Source organism: Telopea speciosissima, chromosome 9 (genome assembly GCF_018873765.1).
Source record: "Telopea speciosissima isolate NSW1024214 ecotype Mountain lineage chromosome 9, Tspe_v1, whole genome shotgun sequence".
In the NCBI taxonomy this organism is placed as follows: domain Eukaryota; kingdom Viridiplantae; phylum Streptophyta; class Magnoliopsida; order Proteales; family Proteaceae; genus Telopea; species Telopea speciosissima.
The window spans coordinates 18653369-18676197 of NC_057924.1; the positions used below are offsets into that span (position 1 = coordinate 18653369).

Below are 22829 nucleotides of genomic sequence, written 5' to 3' on the forward strand. Positions count from 1 at the left end.
TGGACCTCGAAACTAACCCAAAAATCCCACCTTTGCTTTTTCGGCATCAACAACCAATTGGTCCTACCCTTACCAGTGGTTTTACTCCATCCCCATATCCAAACACCTTAACCGAATTATCCTTTCCCCTTCTCAATCCCTACTTTCTTTCCAACCCCTTTTCGTTCACTAATCTCCTTTACCAAACCCATGACCATCTAAAGGCTTTAACCTCCCCTTACCCTACCTCTACAATTCCCCCTCCCCCTTTCCCAAACCTGAACCCCTTGGCATCCCAAAGTGAAATCCCAAACCTTATACCCAAAGACCCATTATCCTGAAAATTTTCCGTTGCTGCAGTGGATGTTGTAAAAAGTACCAATCATATAATTCGAGGCTAAGACCCAAGTCTATTGTCATCCCCCATCTCGGGAAGAAGAAGGTTTTAAAGGAACCATCAAAAGGCCTTTCCAATACAAAGAAAAGTCTCCTCTGAAGCTTCTGTTCAGTTGAGAGATTGTGGACAGTTTTCTCCATCTTTTAGTATGCCGGGTACATCGATCTCTTCAAGCTCCTCTGATTCCATTCCCTATAAATCTAAGAGATCCAAGGACAAGGATAAGGCTCCAACCTGTTCCAAGAAGAAAAGGAAGACATCTAAAAGCAGTAATGATTTATTGGGCTTCAAATACCAAGCAGAACTTGATATCATCCAAAACTTCTCCTCTGACATCATTGGTTGTGGACTCCCCAGTTGAACTTTCAAAAAAATTAAGATAAGGAATTTCAATTCTCCTCTCGGAAGAAGCGATCCATTCAGATCATTGAAGATATTGATGGACATAGATCAGTGCAAAGCCAATCCTGTGGAGACCCCAACCTCCATTCTAGCTCGGTATCTATTTCTACTTCTCTTAAACCTTTGTTTTCTTTTATGTGTGTTTTTATTATCATTTTATTAAGTGTTTGTTTCCTCATTTCAAAGTTTAGTACCAGAGCGCTATCTCTTGTAAAGAATGAAAATCTGTAGCGGGAATGTTTGTGGTTTAAAATCTAAAACCACTTTAAATGCTTTAAAACATTTTTTCTTTAAACATAAGCCTGATTTTTTGTTCTTAAGTGAAACTAAATTTCCTTGTCTTGACTTGACCCTTCTCCCTCGATCTCTTTGTCATCTAAAAACCTTGGGTTTTCAGGGTAGCACTGGATCAAAAGGGTTCAGTGGGGGGGGGGGGGGTTTATGGCTGCTCGGCCATGATGACATCTGTGTGGTTAAATCAATCTCTAATGATAGGTTTTTGGTGACTTTCCTTTTGGACACTGCCCACAACTCTCAGTGGTGCCTGTAAGTACCGTGGTCCTCAGGACGAGGGTTCCTCAGCCTTATGGCGACAAGGATTGGCTTCGATGAATAACGGCGTATCGTTCCGACATATCATCATGGGGATTGGGATCATACTTCATAAAGAAATGGAGTCACCACCTAGGATTAGGGCCTAGGACCCAATGGGTGTAGCCCCATTCGGGGTTCGCGAAAAGGGCTACGTGATTCCATATGGTCTAGTTAGAGATTCAGGGTAAATAGTTAGGTTACGAGAGTGGGAAGGTGTTAGGCACCCATCTCGCCCGGATAAACTGGTCTTTCTACTATATGCTTGTTTTCGAATATTCTCCCTTAATAATATATCATATACGAACATGCAAGGCTAGGTTATGATGCATTAATCATGACAAAGAAGAAATCATTTACTATGTACACTAAAGCGAATTACTTTAATTGTCTACATTGCGCCAAAAATAATAAGAAGGAAAGAGACAAATACCTGTCAAGAAATACAAGAAATAAATGAAAATGCACCAAATACGAAATATGCGATGTCCCACAGCTTAGGTGGAGATGGACGATCGGCTTGCCTCTCTCTTGTCAGACAGAGTAAGGACTATATCAGATGGGTTTCGTCACTCACTTCGAGCAGAGCAACGGCTATATAAGGGATTCTCGTTAACTGTATGCAGACAGAATAACAGCTGCGAAGGGGATTTTTCATTATCCGTACATTGACGGGATAACGAAATTGCGGGATAAGAACCGCTCTTTACTCGAGTGGGTAATCGAAGGATCTACCCATGCCTTTGGAGTCTCACTCCAACAGACGCTCAAGAGGGAGAGAATTGGGGGAAAAAGGGATAAAATAAATGAGTTGGGAGGGTCTCTCTGCCCGAAAAACTTTGAAATGAGGGGAGGGGGACCCTCCTATTTATAGGGGGTGCCCCACAGCCTGGCCCGGATAGGTCCTCCACGGCACCGTGGGGGACTTTTCCACGGCACCGTAGATGCCGTCAGCAAGCTGATGTCACACCCCTTGAGAGCAATATGGAAAAAATACAGTGGTGTCGTGGTGGGTCCCCACGGTGCCGTGGGAGTGTCCACAGTGCCGTAGCGGGACCGTTGTGGTTGGGGAAGGTGAGCAGTACCTCCTTCAGCGTTTGGTAAAAGGGTCTTATAAGTCATTTTAGGGATGTTAGGATGATTTGATTTAGATGTAGGGACAAGAGTCCTTCTTGAGAGAGATACCGATGTCTGTCCGTGTCCTGTTGTCATCATCGCCGGGGGGTGACAAAATTCAGTGTCTACAGTGCCTAATTTGTTTGTATGCCCCCCCCCCCTCAAACCTACAAATGCCTTTCCTTTTGGTCCTCTATCTGATCCTTCCTATCTAATCTCTCATGTCCCTTTATTATCCTAGGTATTTTAATGATATTCTGTCTATGGATATTTGGAGGTACTGCTTTTTTATCTCCATCTCCCTCTGCTGCTGCCCTCTTATCCCTAATGTCTGATTTCTGCCTTGATGAACTTCGACCCATGACTAATTGGTACACTTGGCGGAACAACCGTAAACCCCCAAACTGTATTCTTGAACACCTGGATAGGTGTTTGACTAACAAAGACTGGGTTACTCTTTTGCCTATTGCCTCTATTCAATTGCTCCCTTCTCTAGGTTCCGACCACAATCCTATTTTTCTAAACACCTCTACTCCTTTGAGCTTCTTTCGGAAGCTCTTCCACTACCAAGCGGCTTGGACTACACATACCGATTTTGAAAATTTGGTGTCATCTTTTTGGGAGGCCATTAATGCTGATAATCTCATGATCAAAATCAATGGACTTACCAATAAGCTAAAACATTGGAATGTCCATGTTTTCGGAAGACTTGACACTATCAAATCTGAAATCTTTGACCGCATCAACTTCCTCGAACCCTGTCCCCCATCTGAGGAGGCTCCGAACTTTAAAGGGATTCTATCTTTCTTTTAAGCGGATTCTAGATGCTGAAGAAATTTTCTGGCTCCAAAAATCTCACAATCTTATATCTCGGATGGAGACAGAAATACCAAATTCTATCACTCTGTGGCCAAGCAGAATCTAAGAGTACATCGTATCACTGTTTTAAAAAACCAAGATGGTTAGCTAATATCCAATCCACCTGAAATGGCACACTTTTTTACATCTTATTTCAGGGAAATCATGACAACCACAGGACCCCTAGATCCATCTTTAGTGGAATGTATTTTTGATCCACTACCCACCTCTCCTTCCCTTACATCCCTCACTTCTACACTGGATATGGTTGAAATAAAAAATGCTATTTTTCAGTATTGGGGCTTTGAAATCCCCAGGTTTTGATGGCTTATCGGCAGGCTTCGACCACTTTTGTTGGGATATTATCAAGACTGATATTTTCAACTTTGTTCTTAAATTCTTCAAAGATGCTTTCATTACCCTTGGCGTGAATCACACCCTCATCACTCTCATTCCCAAGAAAGATTCGGATTCTAAGGTGGAAGACTACAGACTAATTAGTCTTTGTAATGTATCCTACAAAATCCTAACAAAGATTTTGGCCAAGAGACTTAAGGGCATCCTCTCTCAATTCATTTCCCCAACCCAATCTATTTCATCAAAGGGCGCCAAATTACTGATAACATTATCATTGCTCAAGAAATCTTCCATTTTCTGAAGCCAAAAATGAGGGGGAAGACTGGCTATTTGGCACTCAAACTCAACATGTCTAAAGCCTATGATAGAGTTGAATGGGGTTTTATACAATCTTTATTCAAATTCCTTGGTTTTGATCAGAATTGGATACAACTTATTTCCTCTATCCTTGCATGTTCTTTCTCCATCAAGATTCAAGGGAGCTGTTTTTGATTTCTTCAAATCCTCTAGGGGACTTAGACATGGGTGCCCTCTTAGCCCATACCTGTTTATTCTCACAATTTTCGAGGTTATTGCAAATCTATAGGGATCTAAAATTTTTTAAGGGAATTAAGATTTCTAGAACTACACCGGAAATCACCCATCTCCTCTTTGTTGACGATACTCTGCTCTTCTGCCGTGCAACTCTGGAGGATGTTAATACACTTAAGACTATCCTCAATCTTTTTGAATCTTTATCTGAACAACAGCTCAACCTGTCAAAAAACAGCATTTATTTCAGTAGGAATACACCAATCTCACTTCAAAATGAAATCCGGAACAGCACAAAAGTATCCGATATGGGGGCAGATTCTAAGTACCTGGGCACTCCACTCTTCCCAAATATATATCCAAAAACACCTATCTTACACCCTTAATAAACCGAGTTAGGTCAAGACTGGCTGGTTGGAAATGCAACTTCCTCTCACAAGCTGGTAGAATCATCCTGATTAAATTAGTGCTCCACTCAATTCCAACTTATCAAATGTCCTGTTTTCTGTTTCCAAAATTAATTTGCTCAAAACTTGATTTTATTAGCTTGTCATTTTGGAACGGCCACCATTCAAACAACAAGGGGTTCTCTCCTGTTTCTTGGAGTGCCATTTGTAGGCCGAAAAAGATGGGTGGACTGGGTCTACAGTCCCATTGGAACCATAACAGAGCCTTAATCCCTTAAGCTAACCTGGAGGTTGGTTTCCAAACTTGATTCCCTGTGGACAAAGATACTTAAATGTAAATACATCCCAACATCATCCATTCTAAATCCACAATCTAGGCTTTCCTCGGGATCCTGGACTTGGAACAGTATTTGGGCTGTTCTCCCTACTTTCAGACAAATGGTCAAATGGCGTATTGGGGATGGATCTAAGGTTAACATCTGGTTTGACCCTTGGATTCCTACACCCTTGTTCATTACTTTAAACCAATCTTCACAGCCTAATCCCATGTACCAATATGTTCATGAATTCATCACCAACAGGTCTTGGAATACATCTTTGATCACATCCATGTTCCCACAACCCATCAGTAATCATATTCTATCCATACCTCTCTCCCTCCACCACCATGAGAATAAACTTTTCTCACCAATATCCAAATCTGGTTTGTTGACCACAAACACTATTGCTGCTTTTCTCTCAACTGATTCCAGTCATAGCAACCATCCAGGTTCTATTTGGTCAAAAATTTGAAACTTATAGTTCACCCAAAATTCAAACTCTTCCTCTGGAAAGTCTTTCACAATGGTCTTACTATTAAATCTAAACTACCCTGGTTGGATCGGAGTGTAGACCTGTGCCCTTTTTGTACGGAGGAATCTGAAACTTCATGGCATTTATTTTTCTGTTGTAAACTCTCAAAAAGAATTTGGGCAGTAAGACCTTTGGGTATTAGATCTGAAAATTTAAAGGGCAGTACCATTGTCGAAGCATTTTCCAATCTGTTAGCACACCCCAATTGTAGCAAATCTGATGGGAACCGGGTACTAAGTATTGCAAGCATTACCCTATATTTCATCTGGCATCACAAGAACAAGGTGGTGTTTCAACATCAACCCATCAACCCATCCATCGTCATGGATCTTATTAATAAATGGGTGGGGGAGTCAAATTTAGTTCCAAGCTCTTCAGATGATTGCCTTCAATCACCAATAACCATAGCCTTGGAACAATTTATTGAGTCTTTTCCTATACCCTCTTATCTTAACCTGGGAACCGCGGACACATGTCTAATCATCTCAGATGGAAGTTATCACACATCTTCACATTAAGGAGAGTTGGGCTATCTAATTATCCACAAACATGATCTCTATGTCTCTTCTATGAATTATGGATTTATAGGGTCAACACAGGAAACCAAACTCGGAGGACTCAAAGAAGGAATCGAAAAGGCACTTTCATTGGAATGCAGACAACTAATTGTTTGGACAGATTCGCAGGAATTTAAGAATTGGCTGACATCCCCAGAAGAATTCACATGGCCTAGAGAGCTCTTTAGTTGGTTATTTGATATCAACTTTTTTCTTATTTTATTTGAGTCTGTAAGTATTTTTAAACAACCTAGACTTTACCCCAACCAATGGACAACTTGGCAAAATATGCAAGAATCAACCACACTAAGTCAGTATGTATGGAAACTAATGTACTATTATGTTCCAATCCTAATAGTAAGTCTTTTTCCACCAAAAAAATTATATATATATATATATATATTCGAATTGGAGCCAAAACTATTATCCAAAAAGATAAGCATGGTCAACACCCACACCTTGCCTCGGTTTGGCTTGGACCAGCTCGGGTTACGATTTAAAAAGTCCCCCAGACCCAACTTAACACATGAGAGGAGGGAGACTTCCCGACCTCTAAAACCCTATGTCCCTTAAATTTGAATTTATAGACAAAGACTGTAACCGTATAGGTGTATCTGTACGTCTACACACACCTGTACGTGTACAAAAAGATAAGCATAGTCCACACCCACACCTGGCCTCGGTTTGGCCCGGCCCAGCTCGACTTGCGATTTAAAAAGTGCCCTAGACCCAACTTAACACATAAGAGGAGGGAGACTTCCCAGCCTCTAAAATCCTATGTCCTTTAAATTTGAATTTATAGACAAAGACTGTAACTGTATAGGTGTATCTGTACGTCTACACACACATATATGTGTACAGGTTTATCTACTGCTATTGGGTGTTGACTATACATATAGGTATATCCCTGTATATATGGGTATATTACACTATACGAATATGTATGTGTAAAGTGCGTATATGTATATGAAATAAATACTTACCTTATATTAATCCAATGAATTTGGTTTTGGAACCAAATTTGAATTAAAAAATATTCAATATATTCGAATTGGAGTCAAAACTATAATCCAAAAAGATAAGCATAGTCCACACCCACACCCGGCCTCGGTTTGGCCCGGCCCAGCTTGGCTTGCAATTTAAAAAGTGCCCCAGACCCAACTTAACACATGAGAGGAGGGAGACTTCCCGGCCTCTAAAATCCTATGTCCCTTAAATTTGAATTTGTAGACAAAGATTGTAACCATATAGGTGTATCTGTATGTCTACACACACCTGTATGTGTACAAGTTTATCTACTGCTACTAGGTGTTGACTGTATGTATAGGTATATCCCTATATATATGGGTATATTACACTATACGAGTATGTATGTATAAAGTGTGTATATGTATATGAAATAAATATTTTACCTTATATTAATCCAATGAATTTGGTTTTGGAGCCAAATTTAAATAAAAAAATGTTCAATATATTCGAATTGGAGCCAACACTATTATCCAAAAAGATAAGCATAGTCCACACCCATACCCATGGTTTGAGGTATTGGATTGGATCGGCCGATTTTGGCCGGATTGGATCGGCCATTTTGGCCGTATCAGATCAGTATCGACCAAAACCAATCCCGATACCGATCCGATCCAGCTGTACGGATAGGGGTAAAAATGTAAAAAAAAAAACTTTTTTTAATAAGAAAACGGACAAAAGTGTCATATTTGCCCGAGTTTGGGTGATCCCGATTTGATCCACGCCCACACTTGACCTCGATGTGGCTTGACCGAGCTCGGCTTGCAGTTTAAGAAGTACCCCAAACCCAACTCAAGAGAGGAGGGAGACTTCCCGGCCTCTAAAACCCTATGTTCCTTAAAGATCAATTCCTACATATATACCCCCATCAAACTTTCTCAAGTTTTCAATGTGGGACTATTCAAAAAGTAGCACAAGAGAACCAAAGACACGAAATAAGTGAGCACAAGGGGGAGAAGATGTTTTGAAACTTTAAAACACCAACATATTATGCCCCAAAACAGTCTTTTCCTGAACACATAAGTTTTGTTTTTTTTTGTTTTTTGTCTGGTTCATAAGTGAAATCATTAAACCAAAACCCAAATTATATTATCGCAAAAGAATACTCATTTTCTTAGAATAAGTCATGTTGTTTGGTTTAAGCCCCATTCATAGGAGTGGCAATGTTTGCAACCTCCAAAGAGAGGTTTACCTTCAATCTTCAACCTATACATAGAAAGGTAGCTCATAACATTACAAGAAGAGGCAGTTAGCTAGAAGAGAGAAGGGACACAAAAAGAAAGTTGATGAGTTTTTATTTATTTATTTATTTTATTTATTTTTTATGCATTCAAAGCTCTTTCCATTTCGTGAGCTGCTAAGCAATGGATCCAAATAAATACTTCAAATGTTCTTGCATCCTTCCCATTTACAAAGGGTACCTAAGCCTAGTGTAATATACCTTAGCTAATATAATTTTGAATACCTTTTTAAAAGATAAAACTTAATAATTTATATTAAAGTGATTTAGTTGGCTGAAAATGAAGAATAGATTTGCGCATAAACCACTAGTGGTAATTCAAAATCCTAACAAAACATGGTGAAATAAACAGAGGAAAAAGCCTCTCTGAGCAAGTGGCGTAGGCTATGCTAGCACTCACTATCTCTATCTCTTTCCTCTCTGCCTTCTATTGGCAAACCATGTTCTACTCTCCCCATTCGCTGGTTGGCTTCACCTCATCGGTTCAGAGAACCCTCTCCCATAAACAAATTAGACAACAATTAGAACAATATTGAGGATTACTAACAATTGCAAGAAAATAACTTAGATTATAACCATAAAAGCTAGGATATAAATGTATATCTACATTTCCACATATTGAATGTTTCCTCAGTGAAACTTTTATTTTTATTGGATTCTGTACAAGTTGTTATTTTAGCAGAGCCAGTGCTATTAAAAAGCTCATTTGCATCCCAAATCAACAACATCCTCCATTTTCTGTGCCAGTTTCTCCACTACATTTCCATTTCTCTTGCCATAATTTCCATTTAGCATTTCTCTACTCATATGGTTTGATTCTTCCAATGAGAAGTGTGATTTCAAACCTATCCAACACTGGTAGTAGTTGTGATCTATGTGGGGAGATTCAAGAGCCCATGGGCACACACGAGCAATGAGGCATGATTCAAACATAAATGCCATGGTATCAGTTATTCGGAAAGGTTTAGCGTCGTTTCCACGTGCCACTGTTGCCTGATATGTTAAACAGGAAAAGAATTTAAAATAAAATAGCAGAAGAAAAGCAGAATATCTATTAACATGTCAACCTAATTTTAGACAAGTTTTATACCTCAAATGTGTTGGTATCAGGCCCATGAGGGCTCATGCAATTATGAAGGCTTGCACCTCCTGGAAGAAACCCATCAGCTTTTGCCTACAACCATGTCAATAAGGTTATGTATCTCAGAAATGTGCCAATTTCATGTGAAAATAATTTCTACTTTGCTCATTTAAACACAAATTTATATATGCAGATGAGCAAGTATGTTATGGCTCATCAAACAAAATCAATTCCATCATCAGATAGAGTGGGATTAATCATTTGATGGTTACATAAAGATTATCTAACAAGAGTAATTAACCTGATTACTGTCTGCACCCCAAGTGACAGGGACCCCATTGCTGCTACTCAAGCCTGATTCACTCGTTTATGTTTTAGAAGTTAAATATCTTTCACTCTTCATGCCCCACCCTCAAATAGACAACATAATAATTATATTGAAACCTATAAACAGATAAAATCAAACATAAGTTGTGAGCTAATAGATAATTACCTCATAACTGCCAAAAATTAGACCCATAAATTCACTCATACAATTGCGGTGGAAATATGGAGGTCTGAATGTATGCTCCGCAACCAACCATCGTGGAGGGAAAATGACAAAATCAAGAATCGCAACACCAGGCTTGTCAGATGGTGCTGTCAATACTGTAACAAAGAGAATTCAAATTGAGTACAAGAACCACAACCACAATTCAACTGTTCCAATTTAAGAAGACAACATATGTGAAGGATTGCAAGATTTAGATACCAGTATTTATTGATGGATCACCATGATCAAACAATACAGTATTGAATGGACAAAACTTACTTAGATCATACTGCAAGTAGACAAGTGTCCATGTTAGATCACCAAGAGGTGCATATACAAAAAGATATTGAAAAGTAATTTTAGAATGTCAATACTAAAAATAGAGTTACTTCATTAGGAGAAGTTTGTCTTTTTCATTGACTATGTGTGGAGGAGACACCATGAGAAGTTTGTCTATCTATCCCAATTGTGGCATGGAGGAAAAAAATCAGCACCCACCTTATAAGGTACATAATTACCCTGCCAAGCAACAACATTGAAAGGAGAAAAATCTTGTTTTGCAGTAAAGAGTTCACCACCAAACTTTTGTACAACGATGTATCCCGGACAAATCTTATCTTCAAACCAAGCAGTAGGGGCAAGAAAATCCCTTGAGGCAGCAAGGCCATTAGCACCTACAACAGCAAAAGCGAACAATTTTATAACTATATTAAATGATTGGAGACATCACCTTCTTTTACAAAACTTGATAAACAGAACAATGTTTTATCGTGGTTTGCTAAAAAATTGAACAATAAATTCAGTACCTATCGGGCCAAGATCAGGTATCTGAAAATGGGTACCAAAAACTTCTGCGACATAACCACGTGATGGACCATCTAGCAAGTCAACAGAAAATCGGAATCCCTGAGGTAAAACAACTATTTCACCAGGGGAAACTTGCAATCTTCCACACTCAGTTTTGATCCACAACCCTGTGAAACAGAGACAGATATAAGGATAATACAGATCTTAAAGTAACATATCCTGTAGCACATCATGAACATACACTTCAAATCATAAAACAATTTTGAGCTAAGTTCGGATTGTTAGTAAGCTCTACAATATGTGGCAGTAGTAGTGATATATTACAACAAAGTAACTCATAGTACATATTCCTCTTTTAAGCTTTTCAAAACTGGAAGTTTGTCTAAAGGGCCTCATTTGAAACCCGAGACCACCCAGTTCATGTCAAAATTGAAAGTTTCTATCTACATTGTCTTGATTTTTACAATAGGAAATTGAATTCATTATCATTTTTTAAGTATTTAAATAATTTATTTATACCAATCCATGTCTTCATCATGATTGAAGGCCATATTGATGCTTGAATTCTGAAGCATCAACTTTTCAATATTTAGATGGGATACACGATTATTAAAACTTAAGACTAGACTTCAGATACTCATGATATTAATTGAATCACAGGCTCGATTGAGTTTTTTTTTTATGTTATTATCAACAAATTTCAGAGTTAAGTTAGAAGTGATTCAGATGTTAGACATATATATCAGTAATTAGTAGGTAGATTTACAGTGATCTTCTTACGATTAACAAGTTTTCATTGAAATGGTCAGGCATCATTATTATAAAAATGCAATGTTATTCTTATTTTATTACTATCTTTTTTTTTTTTATCAGCAGTAAAATATAATGTTAATTTGAACTGTATTACAGAACAATAAAGTCCAAGAAACCGAAGTTTCTGTAAATTATAGAGAAGTATCATGAATCCCAAGTTGACTCCAATAACAGGAGAGTCAATTCCACTCCTAGGCCTTCCATTTGGCCAAACTCTTAGTCAGGGAAGTTATGCCCTTTGCTTTTGCATGAAATTCAAGAAGTATGCAAGCAAGGCTTCAGTATGGCATAATACACAAGACATTTTATGGATGGAAATGCATGCAATATTCAAGCCGTGGAAGACCATCTGAAGCTGAAATAGTAAATCATGCACAAACCAATATACAAAAGACTACTGAGATCCACATACTCCCTTCTTGGGGCACTATCAAGAAGTCACCGTCGGCATTGCAAAAGGCACAATTCTCCATTGATTTGTTGGCAGTGTACCTAAATACAAAAAGAGGAGTAAGTTGTACCTCTGAACATAGATTTGAGAAAATATAAATATCAACAATCTCTAGTTGAGCATGCTAATGCTTTATCATATAATGATCTCATTTTAACTGAATTTATTCATGAGGAGGACCAAAAAACTTGAGTCGCTGGAATAGAATTAGAGCATATGATACGATCATCAAATGTTTCTCTATTGCTGACAAGAGCAGAAACTGCTACTTCCTATTTCCTTGGTTGAAAAGAAAACCCATGAAATCAAAGAACCTATGGTATGACCATCAAATGTTTCTCTATAGCTGACAAGAGCAGAAACTGCTACTTCCTATTTTCTTGGATGAAAAGAAAACCATGCAATCAAAAAACCTATGTCGTGTATGTTAGCATCTTTTGCCCAAGAATTTATACCCAAAAAAAAAAAAAAACCAAAAATGTTCAGTCTAAGAAGGATTAGATCACATACCAAAGAGAACTCTGTCCCACCCTAATTCCTAATTACCACCACTCATACCCATAAAATCTTTACTGCATTTCACCCCAAGGGAAGCCCAATACAGCACCAATTACAAGAGAAGCCCCATGAAATATGATATGGCAAAGAGTAAGGGATGTTGCTAAGGGTGGGGGACAAAAATTAGGAGGAAGGTGAGGAAGGAAGTAGGAAATGAACGGAGAGTTGTAGATAGTGAAGAAAAGCAGGAACATCACACAAATAAAAGAAAATTTGGATTTGAAGTTTCGAATGCATGGTTGTCCCTCCCCCCTTCCCTTTTGGGTCAAGAAAAAATAATGTTCTTGAAGCACCAGGCTTTCTGAAGCAGGACAAGGAAAGCCACATGTTGATTGAAATGCAACTGTTTCATAGACCGGTTGATGCAACAGTCATCAGGGTCGGATCAGTCAGATTATCGACTGAAAGTGCCTAATGATCCATTGTTTTTTACAAACAAATATTTAAGTTTGTGTCTTTGGAACCGGCCGACTGCTTGGCCTGGACTAGTCTAAAAGTTTCATCATTTTTTTACATATGCAGAGCAAAAGTTCATACCAAATGTGAAGCTTGAAAGCTAGAACCTCAATCAGAACCATGGTACTAATAAGGTATATACAAATTATGGACCAAGGAAGAAATAATACTTACATGTGAATAGCAAATCCATGTCGAAGGAATGAACTACCAGCCCCAGACATCGTGTACAATCCATCAATAAAATCAGTGGGTGAATCAGGAATTTGTGGAGGCTTCCACCGCAGTTGGGTAGGATTGGTGGAGCTGTTAGACTGGTTAAACTCACTCACAAGCTTCTTGTGGCTTGGAATGAGAGGTTTAAATGGTTCATGTGTAACTGATGGCTTGATCCGATAAAACCAACTGAAAAAGCAAAACCAAGAAAAATTCTCAGGACATCAATTACAACAATAAGAGTACTAATTCATCAAAATAACAGTAGCAATAGTAACATTAGAATAAGAAAACCAAGGTTTTTCATTCTCTGAAGTAAAGATTTCATTTTGGCAGTAACTCAGAAATTTTGTATCCATTAAAACAGAGTATTCCGACAACAATATATAAAATTAATTTCCAACTCGAAGAATCCACCAATTTATTATCTTTAAATTCCACAAAAAAGAAAAAGGATAAATGTTTTTTTGATTTTCTGTTCTTATACAAGAGAATTAAGACTGTACCAACAGATGACGATCCAAATCATACATATAACACCTAAAACACATCGATCAGAACTTATGAAACTATTGCTTCTCAATTCAAAATTTCCATTTTTATTAAATATTCTGTTTATGTGATCAAGAATAATGAAAAAGGATAAGAAACTCAAAAAAAAGACCTTCTCTGATTGAGCTTGCGAGGAGAAGTGAAGGAGGTTCCTGAAAGTTGCTCGGCGTAGAGACCGTAAGGGCACACCAGAGGATTGTTCTGTCCTTGAGGTAAAGCTTCGGGGATCGCCTCCGATGAAAAATGATTGCCGAAGCCGGACAAGTATTCCAGCTCTGCCGGAAAATCTGTGACGTTTCCGTGGCAGGTGAGTTTTTTCTCCATCTCAGCTATGAACTGTGAATTACGGGTTGATAGGAAAACCATATCTAAAGTTAGAAACAATCAGAGACCAGGAAATTATAGAGTGGGAGTGAGAGAGATTGACACGTGGATCCTTGTTTGGATTTTACGTGGTCTCCTCGTGAGTTGTTTCCCTCAGTTGCGAATTTAGCTCGTCTCTAGGGAGGCGTGCCTGCAAGGGACATCCATGGTTGAGCTGTGCCGTACACATCTCGATGCACGCCTAGGTATGTATGTGGTACAGCCCAATTCGGATCAGAATTTTCTTCTTATTTTTTGGTCATGAGTGGGGGCTACGGTTTTAGTGCACGGTATTGGAACGGGTATCTGTGACCCGCAAAACCGATATGATACCAATATGGTATCAACCTGGATCGGTTATATCGAACAAAAATACCTCTGAATTTCTTTAAAAAAAAGAGTTTTCTAACCATTTTACCCCTTCCTACCAATATGGTATTGACAAGGTATCAATATCGGTGACTAGCAAAATCGATACGTATCGTCCATATATCGATACTTAGAACCATGGTGGAGACCCTTCAATCTCCATTTTCTCTACTCTGATGGTATGGGTTTGGTGCGACATTTTTAGCATTTTAGATTGCAAGTAGACACTTTCTTTCGTTTCAGATTTACCAAAAAGTGTCAAAATGGAATCGAAACCGAATTTTGGAATCGAAACTATCGTTTAAGATGAATCGAATGAATCGCAAAAAAAAAGGATCAAGTTTTGATTTTATAGATTCTATTTTTTGTTCGATTCTGGTTTTTAATACAGTTTTTTTTTTAATAGAAACCGTATTAAAAATTGTTTTACAATTGATGTTATTGTAATAGGGAATGTGATGTCGTGGACACAATGAAGAATACAAAAAAAGGCATAGTTTATTTATTTATTTTCTTGAATATTATTTAAAACAAAAAAGGCTTAGTTTATTTTATTCCTTACTACTTAACATTTTGTTCTACATTTCTCTAATTTTTACATATATTTAATCTCTTTCCATAGTTACCATAATCATTCATAGTTTATTCCATTCTATATTTTAATCCATATCCATAACTATCATCATCACTGGTGTTACGGTGGATTACGTCTTTATGTAGTAACGTGAGTATATAAAACCCCCTAAGACTAATCATCTCTGTCACTTTCTGAGTCACTTCGTCTTTTTTCTCACTCACTCCAACATCCAGTCCCCAATACGATAGAGCGTAGATGCCAGACGGTTAGATGGCAGGAGTCTCTTCTCCAGTCTCTTCCTCTCCCACATAAAAAGTACATGGAAAATAGAATTAAAGAGTAAAAAGGTGAAACCGGATGTGAACCGGTATTACAAACTGCAAACAAATCGGATAACGAAAACTGAATAAAAATCGGTAAAATCGCACCGCATATAAAACGATTATAATTTTGACATATTCTTATCCAGCGCGGTTTTGATTTTTACCTTGCAAAATATGTACCGAACTGGAATCGGACCATATAACTAAAACCACACCGTTTGACACCCCTAGTTTTACCCTCATTAGAAAAAAAGAAAAACTTTGATTTTCTAGATGAGTTTTCCTTTATTAGGAGCATGAACTATAGGAGAGTCTCAATCCTCTTCAGTGTGCTAGTGAGTGCAATGCGCATCGAATGACTGGAGTTGTCTAACATGTCCCCCAAGGACAGCTCCAGCCATCCGATGCGCATTGCACTCATTGACGTGTTGAAGCAGATTTTTTCGTACTATAAGCGTACCATCAAATTTTATTTTTTTTTCTTTTGGTGAAATAGGTGTACCGGGCACGACTGTTTCATCGGATCACTTCTTTGTGCTCTATAAACTACAAGGGAAAAAGAACTCTATCCTGGAGGAGTATGGCACCAACACTTCCATGAGTCTCTCTCTCTGCTTCTTCAATGAAAAGATATCGCTGTCCCTTTCTTTGAGAAGGAAAAAAATAGATGCATGAGAGTGTTGGTATAGATCACATTAAACGACTCCAAAAATACAAATAATTTGGAGAAATTGGTAATTTGAAATACGTGGGAGGGTATACGATAATATTTTATCTTAAAAAATATAGGATGATATAAAATGCCATCCTCATCAACAGTTCAACATCACATCATCCTACACAGAAAGCGCCTGCCAAAGGATAAGGGGTGGGTGGACATTTTGGTATTTGGAGTCATCTATAATTCCTTACTTTAATTGGGGAAAGGATTAAAACGAGGATCGGGATCGCTCCTTGGATTGCGTGTATATATATATATATATATTAATTTATAAAAATTCCCTTTTAAATTTGTTCTTGTCTATATTCTTCCCATCTATCCACGTGCGTTCAAAACCACTTGCGTCATCATATTATGTCATCCAAGATATGGACAATCCATGACTGATGACTCCATCTAAATGAGAGAAGGTATGACTGCATGGCTCCTGTGCCACCGTTTTTGGGGATGGGGTATCAACTGTCAATAGGGAAGTAAATAGATAATCGAAAATTCGAATCCGATCCGTATCTGTATTCGTTTAGAGATATGCAGAAAAAAAATCCATCAAAAAATAAAAAATCTGAATATTTAATAATAAAAAATTAAGTAAACAATGATCTTGAGAGTTTTTGAAGATTCAACAGGTTATAGAATATGAGAAAACGAGGATCATGATCTAAGAGATATGGCTTGAGAGTAAATTGTATCCACTAAGGAGAGAAAGGTCCGGATTATACAAGACAGAGATGTAAATGGATAATTAAAAATTCGAATTTGATCCGCATCCGAATCTATCGGAATCCGTTTAAAGGTATTCGTGTTCGATCAAAAAATATCCGGATCCAATTACATCTAATTCGTATCCAAGCTGAATCCGATCCGTTTACATCCCTAGGTGTTAATGGAAACATGTGCAAAAATATCAACAAGGGTGGGATGTGCAACTTTCATGGGGAGTAGGACGGTCATTTTAGGCACCTCTATATCAAAGTGCAAAGGCCAAGTTACATGTTTTTCAAGGTTCTATTCCCCTTTTTAAACTTGGGAAAATTCCTTTAAGCCCGTATTTTGGAAAGTAATCTCCAAAAGCTGCATTTTTTTTGTGGGGACGGGTGATAAAGTAAGTCTAAACCACTAGATATATAAAAATTGGTATTAATTAATTTTTTTGATAAGGAATTGATATTAATTGACCACTTATCAAATTCTAGTATCTAATAAGTGTCCATGTTTCGCAAGCTAGTGCATGTGGTGTCTATTTCTCTCTTTTCCCCTTTGAAATGATTCTTTGTCCCTCGTAAATGATGCCTCGTCCCTTGCTTCATTGATGTCATCCAATAGCTTACTGCAAAATGTGGGCATTGTGCCTATTCTTCTACTTTCAATTAAATACCTTTTTGTTATTGGCACTGTTCCTATATTTTTCCGCTTCTTTGAGCACTTTCTAAATCTTGAATTTGTTAACATTTAGAGATAACTTTCCAAGCTGCCCCACTTGAAATTTATCATACCTCGATGATGTGCTATTGTGCCATGTGGCACCGTCTCTCCTATAAGCTTTTGATACGAATACAAAAATGGAATCAGCAAAATAGATTGAGCTTCATTGTACAAAAACAACACATACACACACAAAAATGGTACCATCACAATAGATTGAGCTTTCATTGTACAAAAACAACACATACACACACAAAAATGGTACCATCACAATAGATTGAGCTTTCATTGTACAAAAACAACACATACACACACACAAAAATGTTACCATCACAATAGATTGAGCTTCATTATACAAAAACAACATACACGCACAAAGGTCTGTTATTTTTTTCAAATGTTACAAAGCATTTATTCTGCCACATGCTCAAATGATGTATCGTCTATTCCGAATGTTGTATAGTAAGGACATGACCGTCTAAATTAGTCACATGTCAAATTTCATCATTGAATTCAAATCAAATACCCCTTTTTGTATTGCACCAATACCGTTTATGTCCATGTATGTGTATCGATACTCTAGATATTATTGTGCATTCTTCCAACTCAAAGTAAGAATTGAAGATTTAGATTAGATAAAATAAAACGTAGGGTGGGCGGTCATTTTGTCTCCCTTTGTGTCTGAAGGCCACACTGCCAGGCACAAAATCCTCTCCAATAAATTTTACATCAGTTGTTAGCATGGTTTTAGTACACGGTTTCGGAATGGTTATCAGCAACACGAAAAACTAATACGATATCGACCTGGATCAGCTATACCCTACCTCAAATGTGATTTTTGGCGACGGTTTTTTACCGTCGCTAAAAATACATTTCCATTGCTAAATATAACGGTGACGGTATCTTTAACAATCGCCACTCCGTCGGCCAAAGTGGCATCGGGAAAAATGGCGACGGTAAAATTGCTCTCGTCTAGCAAAATACTTTTTGGCGATGGTTTATTTTTCCGTCGCCTAAAATGTATTTTTTTGCGACGGTATTTATTTTAGGTGACACTTATTTTATTACCATCGGTAAAAATAGATTTTTAGCGACAATAATACTTTTACAATCGCAAAAAAAGTGTTTTTTTTTTATTTTTTATTTTTAAATTACAATTTGTATAAAAAAATTTCACCTATAATAATTACATCCAGTTATAATATTTATTCATTTCATAAAAAAAACTATTAAATACAAATACCATAATTGCATTACACTTTCAATCAATTATCCGCCATTGTTATTAACCAAAACAGCAACAAAAAAAACTTATTGCTTTCATTACACTTTCAATCAATTATCCACCATTGTTGTTAACCAAAAACCAACAAAAAAGGTCCAAAAAAACTTCATCCATCTATCGGGTATGTTCACAGTGTGTAAACTTCAAAAAACAATAGAATAATTCTGAGAACAATAAATTCTTGATCTTTTCAATATTAAAAATCTAACAAAACTTAAACTTCATATACAACAACCGAACTACTGCAACAGTGCAGCTCCATTTAAAGAAGAAATTCACCTTCACTTGCATCCATGGATCATTCGGAGAAGTAGAAAAGTGCATAAGAAAACTCCAACAAAGAAAACTACATCACAACCAAGCAAAATACTCTTTCCAATAACCTGCCATTTAGATGATTATCAACAGCCTCACTAATGTCAAGAAGAACAACAAACTAAAACCCCTACTGTGTTGTATCTAAGAACCTTAACTGAGTACACCTACAAGTAAGTGTTAACCTCATATTCCAACAGACCTATCTTGAAACTCAAAAGATGTGTCAAAATTATACCTTCCCAAAATCGATTTCTTTTCAAGAAGTTCTGCTATGGAACTCATGCAATATAATGAGCTCTTATATTCAATTGTTAGAGAGACTTAAAAATAGGAAAAATATCTAGGACTCATGCAATATAATGAGCTCTTATATTCAGCTAGTACACCTGAAGCATGTAACCTTCTAAAGCATGGTAGTTCCCTCCTCCCTTACCCACATCAATAGGAAAAATATCTAGGACCCATCCACCATAAAGTAATCACAAAATATTCTAGATGAATGGATGTAATAATTATGTTGTGAAGTAGATGTACCTTTATGATTTATGCATAAGGATGAGTGCTTTGTGCCTGTGCATGATGACAGACATCAATTATCAAAAGTGCAATTTGCTCCATTCTCACGAAGCAATGGTGTAAACTACATAGTAGTGTTTGAGGGGTCATAACAAGAACCTGCAGTCCATATCACACACAGTAAGCACAAAGAAACCAAAGTAGATAGTAAATTAATGAGAGCTATGAATTTTCAGTAATGGGAATCTTCATTGTATTTCCATCTATTTATTTTATTAAAAGGTCACATAAGTCTTAGCATTCAAATCTGCTCCTTTACAAGGTATGAAGGTTATGCATTGAGAGTGTTCACTTTGTTAAAGACCCATGTGTTCACTTTGTCGAAGTTTATCCATGCACGGATAACAAACTCACATTGTTACCCACACATTCCGATTTATCATTCACTTCTGCAGTTCGGATTATCTCACATGAAAACCTGTGTATTTGGAGTGGATTTTGTGATTCTGTATTTTTTGGTTAATTTTTTTTTAAGTTCAGCTTTGTGTTGCATTGTGGATCTGTGTTGTGAACCAGCTTATCTCTCGGTTGCTCTATTCATCATTCAGTTGCTCTCAACTTTTGTTCCTTTCTCCAAACTCCAAACACAAGGTATGGATAGTATATATGTTGGTTTTGTTACTATAGATTCCTTATGATGGGTAACAATGTGAGTTTGTTATTAGAAATAGATGTGGTCATCTCATGAGAAAACTTTAATATGATCCCATAGTTGGACATTACTTCCTACATTGAGTATGAGATCCATTGAGCTCCCAACAATTTATTTTCATTAAAGAGATGCCTTGTTGCTATTCATGGTCTATGATTCAGATTTGGTTGTGTGATCCAGCTGCCCTTGATTCCAATACTACTAGTGGTTGTGTGAATCAACTGCCCTAGATTCCAATACTGCTGGTGATTGTGTGATTCAACTGCCCTATTGGAAAGATTCCAATACTGCTGGTGGGATTCCAGCAAGGATAGGTGAGAGGTCTGGTCGTATCCTCTTTTTCTAAACCTCTTCTTCACTTTTAATGTTCTGCAATCAGGTCAGGTCTTATTTCCTGCTTATTTCTTCTATCAATTTCTGTAATTTCTAGTGTTGTTCTTAGATTATTCTCAGTTTATCACTGTTTTTGAACCTCATGTATATAGTATGTTCTCCAAGTGGCTCACCAACTGTGTTGGCTTGGACTATTCGACTGATGTGCCACCTAAAATAAAGGGTTTGGGCAAAATATTTGATTGATCACATGACAAGCACTCTAATCTAAATATAGAAGGTAGACCACTAGAAAAGTAAACGAGGCTGATGAAAACCCAAATGCAATGATATATAAAATGCCCCCTTTAATTTGTCTGCTATTTGGGCTCTGCCTTAAACAAGAAATTGCAATTGATTGATAGTTTGTATCGGTAGGTTAGAACTTGTAGGCCGAGGGGGGGGATCCTTGAGAAAGATAAACCTCGTGTATATGGTATGTTCTCCACACAAAATAGTAATGCTGTCATTATCAAATGCAGCACCAAGATTTGAAATGATTTTATACAAGATTAATAAGAAGAGAAGTTAGAAAATAGTAGCTGGGTAAAATTAAACAATGCAAATCTCAATACAGAAGAAACATGCTATCATTACCAGAAGTTGATTTGCATTTGTCCAGTACTTTGTGAGTTACTACTTGAGTTCCTAGTTTTTAGGATCTGAAGTTGCTAATTCTGAAATAGGACTGGTTCATAAGATCCAAATGTTGGATAAGGCTCTTCTTTGGTGGAGCAAAATTCCAATTCCACCAAGCTACTACTTAAAAGATCAAACTGGCTCATTTGAAATAAGTTCAAGAGCCCCTTTCTTGGTCAAAGAGGATAAGTATAGGGGTATGGTTGGAATAAAGAGATGGATGTGTAGTTCCAATCTAGTTTTTAATTTGCTGTTAGTTAAGGCTATGATTTGTAGGCAACAAAATTACCCAACAAGTTAGAAACAACAAGATATCTTTAAATCCCCACGGCAGAACATCATCAAAACTGGAAAATTTTTCCCGCTAATCAAGTAGAAAGTTTGATATAAAAGAATCAACTATTCATTCCAATGGACAAATTCCCTGATTTACTAGTTACACTAAATTATTAACTAATGGCAGAATTTTGCAACTACTCAAGTTGGGAATGTAAAATGGATAAAAGATTCACATAAACAAGTTTTCAAAAATACCCATGCGTTAGATTGGATAAAAGTATACCATTAATCTGACAATGTCTTTTCAGCTTTTAGTTTTATGAATTTATCTCATTTTTGGTAGTGAAAATACCTTTGATAAGGATTTGACACCCAAAAAAGCAGCAGGAGACATTGTGACTCCGTATTAATGCAGCTGAGAGTCATTCCAGCTTCTAAGACTCCTCACGACAGAACTTGAGCAGACCTCCATCTTAAAATTTGTAAGGAGTCTTGCTCCTCTGATTGACAACTCCAAGAAAAATCCACACATCTTTGATTTAATGGGAATGGCACAAACCAAGTTCTTTTATCCTACACAACACTCACAAAACACTGGATGAAGCATCTTAAAAATTCTGATTTAACTTTTATTGATTAGAATATCAATCACTTTGCTAAGTAAGATGAGATTTAGCAAACTAGCTATCCTAAACCCAAATAGTAATCACCTGTGAAAGATAGAAAAACTGCACCATTAAAGGCATTCAGTTCAATTGTTACAATAATAAGAAGAAGCTATAAGATACTACTAGATGAACACTGATTACATCTAGACACAACTATATAGAAGGGAGGGGAAGAGATCAAAAAAAGCCTATGCAATGGACAACTGGAAACCTAAGAAAATCAAAACACACTTTAACAAATACTAAAGTACTACGATAAACCCTAGCGAGCAGATAGAGAAGAATTGCATGCAAATAATGAGAGAAGTGGGGGAAATCAAAACTAACAGGTTCAAACACCAGTTTGAGAGAGAGACCGGCAAACATCACAGTCAACCTTAGAGAGAGAGAGAGAGAACCAAACCTTACAGAGATGGTAGTTCGAGCAGGGAATTCTCTTATAACCTCTGTTTCCATCGTCCTCTGTGTCGAGCGCACGATAAATGC

General features: G+C 37.3%; 1 protein-coding gene across 1 annotated transcript; it reads right to left on the bottom strand.

Moving 5' to 3' along the window:
- Positions 1 to 8834: 8834 nt before the first annotated feature.
- Positions 8835 to 14120, bottom strand: LOC122640655 (homogentisate 1,2-dioxygenase). Its single transcript, XM_043833881.1, has 9 exons — positions 13892 to 14120; positions 13186 to 13416; positions 11959 to 12038; positions 10733 to 10900; positions 10425 to 10600; positions 10146 to 10215; positions 9888 to 10042; positions 9404 to 9487; positions 8835 to 9306 (listed from the first exon to the last, which is right to left on the bottom strand). Exons 1-9 carry the CDS (start codon positions 14101 to 14103, stop codon positions 9016 to 9018), a joined length of 1467 nt encoding a protein of 488 aa, XP_043689816.1. The 5' UTR covers positions 14104 to 14120; the 3' UTR covers positions 8835 to 9015.
- Between the last annotated feature and the right edge of the window lie 8709 nt (positions 14121 to 22829).

Coding starts and splice junctions, on each gene's coding strand:
- LOC122640655 (XM_043833881.1), bottom strand. CDS start 14,103: ATGGAGAAAAAACTCACCTGCCACGGAAACGTCACAGATTTTCCGGCA. Junction 10,216..10,424: donor GTAATTATGTACCTTATAAG/GTGGGTGCTGAT, acceptor GTCTACTTGCAG/TATGATCTAAGTAAGTTTTG. Junction 9,488..9,887: donor TAATTTTTGGCAGTTATGAG/GTAATTATCTAT, acceptor ACATGGTTGTAG/GCAAAAGCTGATGGGTTTCT.